The sequence below is a fragment of the Salmo salar genome, chromosome ssa01, assembly GCF_905237065.1.
Source record: "Salmo salar chromosome ssa01, Ssal_v3.1, whole genome shotgun sequence".
Classification (NCBI taxonomy): Eukaryota; Metazoa; Chordata; class Actinopteri; order Salmoniformes; family Salmonidae; genus Salmo; species Salmo salar.
This window is the reverse complement of record NC_059442.1, coordinates 162,375,650-162,389,858: the sequence shown is the minus strand read 5'-3', so window position 1 is coordinate 162,389,858 and position 14,209 is coordinate 162,375,650. Positions and strand designations below refer to the sequence as shown.

At 40.7% G+C, this 14,209-nt stretch overlaps 1 protein-coding gene and 1 pseudogene across 5 annotated transcripts; one reads left to right on the top strand and one right to left on the bottom strand.

Annotated features, from left to right (window-relative positions):
* cssa01h5orf63 (chromosome ssa01 C5orf63 homolog) lies at window positions 1–4,603 on the bottom strand. 5 transcript variants are annotated; one of them, XM_014143232.2, is made up of 5 exons: window positions 4,541–4,603; window positions 3,763–3,815; window positions 3,545–3,659; window positions 3,361–3,417; window positions 1–1,178 (listed from the first exon to the last, which is right to left on the bottom strand). In XM_014143232.2, exons 3-5 carry the CDS (start codon window positions 3,650–3,652, stop codon window positions 1,008–1,010), a joined length of 336 nt encoding a protein of 111 aa, XP_013998707.1. In that variant the 5' UTR covers window positions 3,653–3,659; window positions 3,763–3,815; window positions 4,541–4,603; the 3' UTR covers window positions 1–1,007.
* A 4,022-nt stretch (window positions 4,604–8,625) lies between these two features.
* On the top strand, window positions 8,626–12,494 carry LOC106571194 (uncharacterized; annotated as a pseudogene).
* Window positions 12,495–14,209: the final 1,715 nt, after the last annotated feature.

The following is a 14,209-nucleotide window of genomic DNA, read 5'->3' as shown; positions in this document are numbered from 1 at the left end:
TGATCAAATAATCGTTTGGTTTAATGTCAGTGATCCACGCCAACTTCCCCCAGTCAGCTGGTAAGTCAAGCCGTCTAGCCAGTCAGACATACAATAACGGTCTCCCCCATCCAATCAGATTATTGCAGAAACAAAACTTGCCACCAATGGGAGGGTCCTCGGCGGAATGATGATCTCGGGTACCGTGGCACATCCTGGTGGTCTATCCAGGAACTTTCACTTTCAAATCAATTACCGGTACTTGGTTATTATTCATCCAATGTAAGGTTGTCTTTTTGATATTTAAAATTTCATGACAAAAGATAATCATCACCATAAGCATGCATTTCACTTAAGAAAATGATAGGCCTATATTTATTTCAGTCAAATAAAAAATAGCCTACATATTATTTTTTATTTAACCTTTATTTAACTAGGCAAGTCAGTTAAGAACAAATTCTTATTTAAAACAACGGCCTACCCCGGGTCAATTGTGCGCCGCCCTATAGTACTCCCAATCATGGCCGGATGTGATACAGCCTGGAATTGAACCAGGGACTGTAGTGACACCTCTTGCACTGAGATTAAGTGCCTTAGACTGCTGCGCCACTCGGGAGCCAGTAGGCCTAACTGTATATTTAAAGATGGAATGCTTAGTTGCTACTTTAATTTTTGGACCTATAAAATAATGATATATATATATATATATATATCCATTACGTTTTTAAGAATATAACTTATAAATGCCTAATGAGCTTTGTTCAACTGTCACACTCCATGAGAACCCAAAATACAAGCTTGTTTTACTCCAATAATTGTAAACAATGTAAATGCAAACAAATACTGAATAGCTTCAAAAAATGGTTAAAACTATAATTTTGATATCATGCATGGTCTGACCTTGCATCCATAGCTCTGTCCATGAATTTGAGCGTGGTTATAGTGCCCATCACTCAGCTCTTTACCAAAACACAGGTGGGGTGACCTGGATTCTATCTTTAAGTAGGCTATACTATTGCAAAGTCATTTTATTGTTGTTCTTCATCCACTTCAGCCAACCGTTTCTCCAGGAGTGAAGTGCTAACTCTGTGCATCATTAGAAACTGTCCATTCAGATGGAAGACTGGGATGTCGTATTTGTATCTGTCCCACCAAACTTTGTTCTCCGGCAGTGTGATATCTACCTGCAGAAAAATATACTGTAAAATAACAGAAATAAGAGAAGACATTCATTAGTAAATTGACCTTTTCATAATACACTGAGTATACCAAACATTAGGAACACCTTCCTAATATGGAGTTGTCCCCCCCCCCCCTTTGCCCTCAGAACAGCCTCAATTCGTCGGGGCATGGACTCTCCAAGGTGTCCAGCATTCCAGAGATGCTGGCACATGGTAACTACAATGCTTCCCACAGTTGTGTCAAGTTGGCTGGATGTCCTTTGGGTGGTGGACCATTCTCGATATATACACAGGAAACTGTTGAGCGTAAAAAGCCCAGCAGCGTTGCAGTTCTTGACACAAACCGGTGCACAAGGTACCTACTATCATACCCTGTTCAAAGGAACTCCAATCTTTTGTCTTGCCCATTCACACTCTGAATGGCACAAATACACAGTCCATGTCTCAACTGTCTCAAGGCTTACAAATCCTTCTTTAACCTGTCTACTGCCTTTCATCTACGCTGTTTTAAGTGGATTTAACATATCAATAAGGGATCATTGCTTTCACCTGGAATCACCTGGTCAGTCTATGTCATGGAAAGAGCAGGTGTTCTTAATGTTTTGTACACTCAGTGCATTCGGAATGTATTCAGACCACTTTACTTTTTCCACATTTTGTTACGGTACAGCCTTACTCTAAAATGGATTAAATTGTTTTCTTTCCTCTTCAATCTAAACACAATACCCCATAATGACAAAGCAAAAACAGGTATTTTGAAATGTTTGCAAATGTATAACCCCCCTGAAAATATCACATTTAAATAGGTATTCAGACCCTTTACTCAGTACTTTGTTGAAGCACCTTTGGCAGCAATTACAGCATCGAGTCTTCTTGGGTATGACGCTACAAGCTTGGCACACCTGTATTTGGGGAGTTTCTCCCATTCTTCTCTGCAGATCCTCTCAAGCTCTGTTTGGTTGGATGGGGAGCGTCACTACACAGCTATTTTCAAGTGTCTCCAGAGAGGTTCAATCGGGTTCAAGTCTGGGCTCTGGCTGGGCCACTCAAGGACATTCAGAGACTTGTCCCAAAGCGACTGCTGCATTGTCTTGGCTGTGTGCTTAGGGTCGTTGTCCTGTTGGAAGGTGAACCTTCACCCCAGTCTAAGGGCCTGTGCGCTCTGGAGCAGGTTTTCATCAAGGATCTCTCTGTACTTTGATCCGTTTATCTTTCCCTCGATCCTGACTAGTGTCCCAGTCCCTGCCGCTGAAAAACACCCCACACCGTAGGGATGGTGTCAGGTTTCCTCCAGACATGACGCTTGGCATTCAGGCCAAAAAGTTCAACCTTGGTTTCATCAGACCAGATAATCTTGTTTCTTATGGTCTGAGAGTCCTTTAGATGACCTTTGGCTATCTCTAAGCAGGCTGTCATGTGCCTTTTACTGAGGAGTGGCTTCCGTCAGGCCACTTACCATAAAGGTCTGATTGGTGGAGTGCTGCAGAGATGGTTGTCCTTCTGGAAGGTTCTCACATCTCCACAGAGGAACTCTAGAGCTCTGTCAAAGTGACTATTGGGTTCTTGGTCACCTCCCTGACCAAGGCCCTTCTCCCCCGATTGATTGGTTTGGCAGGGCAGCCAGCTCTAGGAAGAGACTTGGTGGTTCCAAACTTCTTCCATTTAAGAATGATGTAGGCCACTGTGTTTTTGGGGACCTTCAATTCTGCAGGAATATTTTGGTACCTTTCCCCAGATCTGTGCCTCGACACAATCCTGTCTCAGAGCTCTAAGGACAATTCCTTCGACCTCATGGCCTGGGTTTTTGCGTTGACATGTACTGCCAACTGTGGGACCTTATATAGACAGGTGTGTGCCTTTCCAAATCATGTCCAATCAATTTAATTTACCACAGGTGGACTCCAACCAAGTTGTAGAAACATCTCAAGGATGATCAATGGAAACAGGATGCACCTGAACTCAATTTCGTGTCTCATAGCAAAGTGTCTGAATACTTATGTAAATGTACTTTGTCATTATGGGGTATTGTATGTAGATTGATGAGGGGGAAAAAACTATTTAATCCATTTTTGAATAAGGCTGTAACGTAACAAAATGTGGAAAAAGTCAAGGGGTCTGAATACCTTCCGAATGCACTGTATGTGCCATTTAGCAGACACTTTTATTCAACTGTTCAGCAAACTGAGAAACATAACCTCACCCTGTGTTTGTATGGTTCAAGGACTTCTTTTGCTTCATCACACAATGGGCATGGATCCTGGAAAATGGTTAAATATGTATATCAATAGTGCTAACTAATGTATTCCGTGTCAAGGAAAACCTTGAGAGGGACCACTAATATGAATATTATCTGATAATTTACATTACTCAACAATTCACATTACCTTGGTAAAAAGCGTTAAAGTAGGTAAGTACTTTTGGGAGAAGAGTCTTCTAAGCAGATGAGCAGAACTCTTTGTCCTGTGGAGAGTCCTTGGCAAGACCAAATGCATTGTCTGTCTGCAAAGTAGACAATTACTGCATCAGACATGTAGGCTTGGCATTACTTTATACTACTACTTTATATGCTCTCTGTTACTGGGAGTTGCATTTTTCTACTCACTTATTTCTGAGTGAATGTGTGTTGTCTATCCAGAGCTGAAGGTTGGTAGGCTGCTTCTTAACCAGATGGAAGAAAATGAGCTATGGTCCAGCATTGAATGTCTTGTAATGCTTGTTAATGCTTTATAACTTAAGCTTGATGCCTTGTATGTAATCCATTCATTTTCCAAAGTAATTAAATACAGTTGTATTTAGGATTCCATTCTCAGACATTTCTTGATTGCCTATTAGTGTAACTCAAATATATTGTTCTTCCATATTGCTAAATCATCTTTATGGAGTCAGATAAACATTTTAATTGGCTAATTGCTTAGTCTTTTTACTAGTCACATGTGAGGTATTTATAATATCATATATACTGTATATACACAAAATATTACGGCTACAGATATTCAGATATTCTTGTATTTCAAAAACATTTCGATTGCTATAATAACCCATCTTTGCATTGTGAAGGGTGACCAGAGTATTAAGACAGCCATATTTCATCTCCATTTTCTCCACATATAAACTCTAAAGCACTCGGTAAATCTGTCAGAAATCAACTAATTTTTAAAAACAGTAGCGCCGATTGCGTAGGATGTCGCTCTCCTGTTTGGTTGCAATATTTATTTTTAGCGTAGACCTGTGTCTTGAGGTAGTAAATAAACCTACCTCTGTATCTATGTTCATTTTTCTATATGAAATTGTTTTATGCAGTATAAAAATGTATGCACGTCAAAAGCCTGGCAGTATTTGAGTTATTTGTGTAAAAGATTAGAGTTTATGAAATATCTCACCTTTGAGCGGACGAGCAGGCGTGACAAAACAGGGAAAAGGAACGCAAATGTATGTGATACCTATTGGTTGACTGTCATTTTACTTCCTGTTCAAGAGAGTGCCACTATTGGACAATTTTCTGTCCATCAAATAAAGTTAAACCTACACGCGGCAGTATTGTGGAAACGTGTACAATCTGCGGTTACAAAGTTTCCATTCATAAAATGACAAATGACAGTCAGATGGGTGCCCCCATTTGTTAAACAATAGCAAGTATTTAGCCTTTTGTTGTTTGTATAATGACAAACCTTAATTTGCAGTGCATTTCTTTTCCAATCAATATTGATAATGGACATAATTTGGAAATGGGTATTACTTGTAGTATATAGTATTAACAAATAATACTATTTTACAGTGATGACCTATATCCTAGATATTCATACTGTATGTAAACCTCCTCAAAACAATCCTGGTATTGAAAATATGTCAGCTGAAGACTCACTGTCTGCACTGAAATATATAATAATAATAAAGACCTTTTGAATGTTGACAACTAAGCGAGGTCAAGCCCCATCATTTGACACACTCACACACACACACACACACACACACATACACTTTTACCTTATTACACATGTACTACACTTAGTAAACAAATGTCAAAGAGCCAGTATCCTAATAACACCTCATAATGTAAGTTATTATGTAACCAGACCAGTTTTTATGCAGTTATTTTGGGATTGAATGATCAAGGTGTGCCACACTGAATCCAACCTCAACGTAAGTACAACAATCTGAAACAAATACCTAATGATTTGGTGCGGCTAATCCACTAGTATCGAGAACCTGACTAGGCGACAATGACCAGTCAGGTTGTGTTTTCGAGACTATTAATCCACAGCGTGGAGTTTGTTTGGCTGCTGAGAGCGTGCAGCCACTGCCAGTGGCACATGGACAAGACCGCGCAGCTCTCAAACTGTGTGAGCAAGTGATTTAGCTGTTTTAAAAGGAGGAGAGTAATATAACATAATGTATGTTGTGTTGATGAAACATTTCAAGCCTTTCCACCTTCATCATCACCTGTATCCATTATGTTACTAGGACAACGGACAGTTGTCATTTGATTGTGCCTGTCAGGAATCCCGCTTCCTGAGTCTGTTTCTGCCTGAGATGACTGTTTTTGTTTAAGTGTTGTCTAAGGTTCCTGAACGCACCCTGTCTGGTTGCCAGGCAACGAGGTTAGGCGGGAGATCTATTTATTACCTGCACCTGCATCTCATCAACCTTCTGCACACCTGGTCCTGATCTTCACCTCTTCTTAAACCCTGAGCTGACATCCATTCCCTGCCGGATCGTTAGCAACGAACAGTATGTTGTGCCAGCGTATCAGCCTCATGTTTCCTGAGATAGTTTTGTTGTTTTGTGCTTGTTACTGGTTACTCACTCCCGTTTACTCTGTCTACAGTCATTCTCCTGGAACATTCAACTCCCTTGCCTGGCCGTCGGTGGATACAGTGACTTCATTGGATCAACCCATTTACTCTCATCAACTCACCTCCACTGCCGCTCCGTCTCCTGGATCACTCAAATTACACATCAAGACTACCAATAAATACTCACCTTCATTTTACTCACCTTGTCCTGGTCTGCTTCTGGGTTCTGTCTTAGAGAAGCGTGACAGTGCCTTTATAGACTACACATGTAGCCATAGACTATTCCTTCGTGCAATATGGAATAATTCTCATCAATGACTAATTTACGCCCAGGTGTGCATGGACAGTTATTTCAAAAGTTAAGAACATGTGTTGTGAGAAGTGAGGCGGACATCTTTTTTTCCTTAAAGTTGACATAATATATGTCCACAAGTGCAGCACTTATGAACGTCTTTTAGCAGTATGCGGTTTGGTTGTGTGTCTCCTGTAAGCCTGTTTGCCAAACAGAATATTTAGGCTACTAATGAAAGGTCTCTTTGACCGGAACGTTACATGTTTATTCATGTTCTCTCTGCACTGTGTGCTGGAGCACCCATTCTAGTTTTCACTTTTCCCAACCTGACACTTCAGGTGTGCAACATGTTTTATTTCTACTCTCTTATTTCTGAGTGAAAGTGTGTTGTCTATCCAGAGCTGAAGGTTTGAGGGCTGCTTCTTAACCAGATGGAAGAATAAGATGAGCTATGTTCCAGCAGAGAGAAAATGCCGCAACACAGGATGTGGAAAAGTCAGTGCTGTCCATACTGTAAGGCTCTGTGCTAAACTGTACTGCCATCTATAGGATTTTAATAGCAACAGCACATGAAACTCAGTATCATGAATGCAAGATTATAAATGTGACACATTTTCAATTTATGTTTTGTGGCAGGCTTTAAATCTGAAGAAGGACTCACTGCTTTCCACAAGGACATGAGGTATGCTAATGGTTGAGTGTTCACACAAGTCCCTCTATATTCCACACTGTAGGTGGAAGACCTACACACATTCTTGGATGCCGTCTGACACTGGGCAAACAACCTATAACGTGAGGATGCCTTCAAGGACCTAGTCACACAATTTGAGGAGATGGGCGAACACCCTGTCGTCTTGGCTTTCTCAATCTTGTAGATCATAATTAGGCAAATATAATATAGGAACCTACTTGTTATGGGAGAACACTGGAAAAATTTTGAAATAAAATTCTCTGAATTTATATTTCTCACATTCTCACAAATGCACATTGATTGTAATGTTGATTTCAGTGTATCTGGTTGAAGATGTTGGTAATAGAGATAACTGTTCTCTGTCTTGTCCTCTCTGTCCATGTCATGTGGCATCAGAACTGCTTGAGGCCAATACAGCAGAATGTCATGTTGCCTCGTGAGTCACCCGTATCGTTTGACAGTGAAGACACGTCATGTAAGTTACTACTTCAGTGAAACAGACAGACACAGAGAGAGAGCCGAGAGAGAATGGTCCAAAGACACTACTTTGGACCATGCTACTAATGAATGTCTTGACAAAGGTCTCTTTGACTGTACTAATGTGCTGGAGTACTACAAAATGAATCATCCTGGGTCGTGTTCAGTAGGACACACCGTAGACAAACTGTAAACAAACAAAAAATATTTCTTAATTGGACAAGCCCCCCAAAATATAATTTGATGCATAGTGAACATGACCCTCCTTAAACAGTATCCAGAAACAGCTTATCTCACTGAATGTGGCCATAATTCACTATAGATGGGGTCTGCACATCAACACTGTTACATTATGGGAAATGTCGTCAAATCTTAGCCCAAAGAAGAGGAGGAGCCTATTAATTAGTATGCAAGTTCCTCCCTCTTGCTGTTCTAACTTTGCTAAAGATGGCTATTTTCTCAGTATACTGTCTTGCTCAGGGTGTCCATCATTCTTCCAGGTGCATCAACAGAATGTCAAGCAGAGGACAGATAACTGTTTTCCAGCAGACAAAACATACTTCAGGATGAAACGACGTTGGTGGAAGAATCCGTGATCGTCGCTTTGCTTCACGCAACGAATGACTCTGTGGAGATGAATGGGAGCTACTATGAACCAGCTCCTTAGGAGAAACTACAAGAAGAAAAAGGATTTGTCCCATAATTTGGCACTTTTATGATAATTAATTGGTTCTGCTTGTTTTACAAATACACTGTTTGGAACCGTTGACACTAAAATACAGGGCAAATAAAGACCACCTGCTCCACAGAAATTCATACTATCTTGTGTGAGCCTTATTGACAGTAGGCCTAAAGAATACATTGTTTCTGAGGTTTGGCAAATGGCAGCGACGAATGACACCATGAATGCACTTATTGAAAAACAACATTGTGCTGCACTGTTTGATTCAGTTTGATTCAATTTGATTCAATTGGCTACAAATTGTTGCTAGCCAGACTCAGTAACATTGGTCTCAATGTGTCCTCCATCTTTAGTAACACTATACGTGATTTTATTTGATATAAGATATTAAATAAAGTAATCAATTGTAGTTCCTTAGAGCCTTATGTTACAACTAGTTATTTTAATGTAATAGTTTCTATCTGCCACTGAGGGGGGCATATACACTCAAACAGAAGCAGGAAGAGAGTTAAAGACAGCTATAGCTATTAGGAAGTTCAGTCATTCTCTTTGGTGTCTTGGTCCTTGACACACACATTGTACATTGGTACCATATAACATACACAACATACACATTCCCAGAAATGGCTTCTCATCTCTCCCTCTCCCTCCTCCTCCTCATCTTCTCCAGAGTCTCAGGTAAGGGTAACATGTTTCTATGAAGTGCTGAAGTTGAGGTCAGGGACAGGGACTGGACACATGCTGAAACTCTGAAGACAGGAACAGTAGCTTGTCTTATCAATAACACTTCCAGTATTATGTGTGTTATAGTCCAGATGGAATGGGATTTTATTGCTGTGAGAATTTGCTTGAATTCCAATCTAATGTGTTTTCTGTTGTGTCTACAGATGCTTATCGTGTGTCTGTACAGACAGGAGGCTCCACCACCATCCCATGTCCTTATACTCATTTGAAATACTGGTGTAAAGGAGAGTCTTTTAATAGTTGCTCCCCTATTCTACGCACTGAACCTCCTAAAAGCACAGATAAGGCCTCAATCTCTGATGACGTCAACCAGCAAACTATCACTCTGACCATGACTGATCTGGAGCCAGAGGACTCTGGACGTTACTGGTGTGCTGTGGAGATCAGTGGTGGACCAGATGTCCGGACAGAATGGATCGACCTATCTGTCACTCCAGGTAAGATCCCTGCCACTCTTCCATTTGATTACATGACTGGTGTTCTGGTTTCATTTACTGATCACTATTATTGTTGAAGTTGACATGAGGAATGTTGGTATATGTCTACTTTCTGTTCTCTATCCATCATATCATCATTATGATATTTGTTACAAAAAAACAATTGATCTCTCAGGACCTTCTTTGGTGTCTGTACCTCTGTGTTCAGGTACTCCAGAACTCTATGTGGACCGACAGCAGGTGACTGGAGTTGAAGTAGGGAGTGTCATTGTAAATTGTTACTGTAGTTACACTGGAAATAGGAAGAGGTGGTGCAGGATTGGTGTCAGTGTCTTCTGTGTGGAGAGGAATTCTGGGACTCTTGATGGAACATCAGTGACCCTACAGCAGACCACTGATGCCACCAGAGGAAACGTCTTAACGGTAACTATGAGTTGACTGAAGATGGAGAACACTGTCTGGTACAGGTGTGAAGTGGGAAACCTTATGATGCCTGTTCACATCACTGTCAGACGACAAACCACCACACAAAGTACCTCCACTATGACCAGTGAGTACAGAGCAATCAGATACTGTAGAATTAAGTATTAACCTGGTTTTATCCAGTCTTGCTGGCTGATCATCTAAAACAAATTTAATTGTAACATGGTTCAAAGCTTTTGGGAATACTTAGCGGTCCTACCAACAATACAAAGTCAAAATTCCCATGTTGGTGTAAATTAAATAAGCTGGACAACAAGGTCATAGCTTAGCCACAATGTCTTGTACCAGTTCAGTCTACCCTGTGTCTCTCTGGTACACCAGTCATAATACCATTGTTGTTTTTACCTCACAGCAACCCAAGCTCCAACCACTGAACAATCCTCTTTCTCTCCAACTGCTGAGCCTGTTCAGACTGACAACACAGTCCAAGGACTGAGGGGGGCAAGGAGAAGGACACCATGAGGTAATTATCACTCAATCAGCTGGATTTAACACTTACTCTTCCAAATGGATGACAATAGAAATATCAAGAAAGGTAACATTTTCTGTTTTTCACACTAGAATGTAGGGTCCAAAAACACCCTCCTTAAACGTTTTCACACCGAGTATAGGCCTAGACACTGTTAGAGACATTTACCACTTCCTCATATCTCTGTGGATGTAGAAGTAGCAGACTTCTATTCTTGTATGGCCAAGTTTTACACATAAAAGGTGTGAAGAGCTGAACAAATGTTTCCATTTCGTCATAGCAGCAGAAAAAACAAAAAAGTAAAAAGAAAAGTAATGATAATCTATTTCTCTGTGATGTTTTATGGACTGTATTTTACAATAAACTTGTCTTTCACCATCAGTTCCATACATCTAAAAGTCCTACTGATTCCTCTGGGCATGTTGGTGGTGGTGATGGCTGGTGTCCTAGTCACATGGAAGATGTGGAGAAAGCATAGTAAGTATTCATTCTATAATGACTGTAATTTAAAAGGAATACGTTTGATTTTGTAGATATTTTCATGAGACAATCATTATTAAAGTTACCTGTGTACCATTATTAAAGTGACCAGTGATTCCATGTCTATGTACATAGGGCAGCAGCCTCTAAGTTGCAGGGTTGTGTAACTGGCAGGTAGCCATCTAGTGACACTGACTAAGTTCAGGTCAGTCTGATGACCTTGAGATAGAAGCTGTTTTTCAATCTCTCAGTCCCAGCTTTGATGCACCTGTACTGACCTCGCCTTCTGGATGATATCGGGTGAACAGGCAGTGGCTCAGGTGGTTGATGTCCTTGATGATCTTTATGGCCTTCCTGTGACATTGGGTGCAGTAGGTGTCCTGGAGGGCTGGCAGTGTTCCCCTGGTGATGCGTTGGGCAGACCGCAATACCCTCTGGAGAGCCCTGCGCTTGCAGGCAGTGCAGTTGCCATACCAGGAGCTGATACAGCCTGACAGGATGCTCTCAATTGTGCATCTGTAAAAGTTGGTGAGGGTCTTATGGGCCAAGCTGAATTTCTTCAGCCTCCTGAGGTTGAAGATGCACTGTTGTGCCTTATTCACAACACTGTCTGTGTGGGTGGACCATTTCAGATTGTCAGCGATGTGTATGCCGAGGAACTTGAAGCTTTTCACCTTCTCCACTGCAGCCCTGTCGATGTGGATGGGGGCGTATTCCCTCTGCTGTCTCCTGAAGTCCACAATCAGCTCCTTCGTTTTGTAAATGTTCAGGGAGAGGTTATCTACCGATTATCCGCCAGGACCTTACCTCTTCCCTATAGGCTGTCTCGTCATTGTTGGTAATCAGGCCTACTACTGTTGTGTCATCTGCAAACTTGATGATTGAGTTGGAGGCGTGCATGGCCACACGGTCATGGGTGAACAGGTTGTACAGGAGGGGGCTGAGCACACACCCTGGTGGGGCCCCTGTTTTGAGGATCAGCGTAGTGGAGGTGTTGTTTCCTATCTTCACCACCTGGGTGTCCAGGACTCAGTTGCACAGGGGAAAGTCAATGCTTATTTATTTTGTTTAGGAGACGTTGAGATTACTTGTAAAGGAGGGTTTTGTGGTCCATGCTTTGTCAGTCATTGGTTTATAGGGTTTAGACACTGAAAATGTGTTATGCTGTAAACATTCCTGAGTGTTAATGTCTTAATGTATCTCTTCCCCATTTCAGCTATTCTGCAACAAATGGTTGAAGTGTTTCCAAGCTGTAGCCTACATTATATCATCACAAATTGTCCCTCTTCACCTCTCTCTGTGTTTGTCCCTCCTCTCTCCTAGGCAGAACCAGATGATAATGTGGTCTACAGCTCACTAGCCCAACACCACACAGGTCAGTGTTGACTTATCTCCTCTCATGTACCTACACAGATGATGCTAATCTCTCAAAAAAGAAACAGACAAGACCATACAATACTACTGTATGTGTACAATACATCACTCTTTAGTTACACAGTTTTTTATCCTCATCAATCAGACAAGCTGACTACATTGTTATCATTATTTCTATAACATGCCTGTATTGTGCACCAAACTACTTTCTGTCCAGCAGAGGGCAGCAACACAGCAGTGACTGACTGAGTGAAGATCTTGGTCCTAAAGAGTCCTTTTCCTGGAAGGACAGCCCACTTCCCCTCCTGTGTCACAACATGAGTCATGACTATCTATCTGCCTCCAACATGCTTCTTCCCACACCTCCTAACCCACCTGTCTCCTTGTTGTGTCCATAAACTACTGAAGACAGTCTGCTGTGCTTGTTTTGATTATCACCACATATGTTATATTAGTTAATGTATGTACCTCCAACCTACTCCAATGCTCTTTTCCCTTGTCACTTTTTCCCCACAACACCATCTTATTGATCTCATGTATCTAGTCAAATGTAACTGATCATGATCAAATATGAAAATTAAATGCACAAGCTGTGTAACAAAATGAATAGCTCATGATGAATGCAAAATGGATTGAAATTCGTATTGGTGTATTAATAGTGGGTTAGAACTAGTCCATAAAATGTAATTATTTCTATCTGCCACTGAGGGGGGCATATGCACTCACCATGACTGCTCTGGAGCCAGAGGACTCTGGAAATTACTGGTGTGTTGTGAAGATCAATGGTGGACAAAATGTCTGGACAGAACAGTTTGACCTATCTGTCACACCAGGTAAGATCGCTGCAACTCTTCCATATGATTACATGACTGGTGTTCTGCTATCACTATTATTGTTGAAGATGACATGAGGAATGTTGGTATATGTCTACTTTCTGTTCTCTATCCATCATATCACTATAGTAATATAAAACATATATATTTCATTAATATTGATGTTTTATTCAGATTTTTCAGCTAACTGTTACACACAGTTTACATCATTGTCACATCATAGTCAACATAGCTACTTGAACTAATGCATTTGTAAATGTTACGGGTGTGTACTGGAGGCAAAGTCAGTTTTTTGGGCTACCTGTACTTTACTTTACTATTTATATTTCTGGCAACTTTTGCTTCACTACATTCCTAAAGAGAATTATGTACTTTTTACCTCGTACATTTTCCCTGACCCCCAAAAGTACTTGTTGCATTTTGACAGGAAAATGGTCCTATTCACACACTTATCAAGAGAACATCCCTGGTCATCTCTACTGCGTCTGATCTGGCGGACTCACTAAACACAAATGCTTTGTTTGTAAATTATGTCTGAGTGTTAGTGTGCCCCTGGCTATCCGTCAATATTTTTTTATTTTTTTTATTGTGCGTCTGGTTTGCTTAATATCAGGAACTTTAAATTATTTATACTTTTACTTTTGATACTTAAGTACATTTTAGCTTTTCCATTTACTTTTGATGCTTCCGTATATTTAAAACCAAATACTTTGACTTTTACTCAAGTAGTATTTTACTGGGTGACTTTCACTTTTACTTGAGTCATTTTATATCAAGGTATCTTTACTTTTACTCAAGTATGACAATTGACTACTTTTTCCAACACTGATGGTTTGTAGAAGTAGCAGAATTCTATTCTTGTATGGGCAAGTTTCACACATGAAAGGTGTGAAGAGCTGAACAAATATTTTCCATTTAGTCATAGCAGCACAAAAAGGATCATACAAAAATGGTATTATCTTAGATGTTTTATGGACAATATTTGACAATAAACAGTCTTTCACCATCAGTTCCATAGATCTAACAGTCCTACTGATTCCTCTGGGCATGTTGGTGGTGGTGATATCTGGTGTCCCAGTCACATGAAGCAGTGGACGCATCAATTCAGTCTACAAGTGTAGACCTAATGACAGTCACAAATTGTCATTACAATCCACGTAGGTGTTTTGTAACCGATGTTTCTTTCCATTCATCAAATTGCAGGTGCGCAGTGCACTGTTTGGATGCTGGAATGATTTTGTGATTGGAGGAACGTTAGCAGGCCGCCTACAGGAGCACCTTATTGAAGTGATTG

Excerpts from the sequence above, each read along its gene's own strand:
- cssa01h5orf63 (XM_014143232.2), bottom strand. The coding sequence starts at position 3,652 with ATGCATTTGGTCTTGCCAAGGACTCTCCACAGGACAAAGAGTTCTGCT. Across the intron at positions 3,418-3,544 it reads CTTTAACGCTTTTTACCAAG|GATCCATGCCCATTGTGTGA; the intron begins GTAATGTGAATT and ends ACCATTTTCCAG. Across the intron at positions 1,179-3,360 it reads TTGAACCATACAAACACAGG|TATATTTTTCTGCAGGTAGA; the intron begins GTGAGGTTATGT and ends GTTATTTTACAG.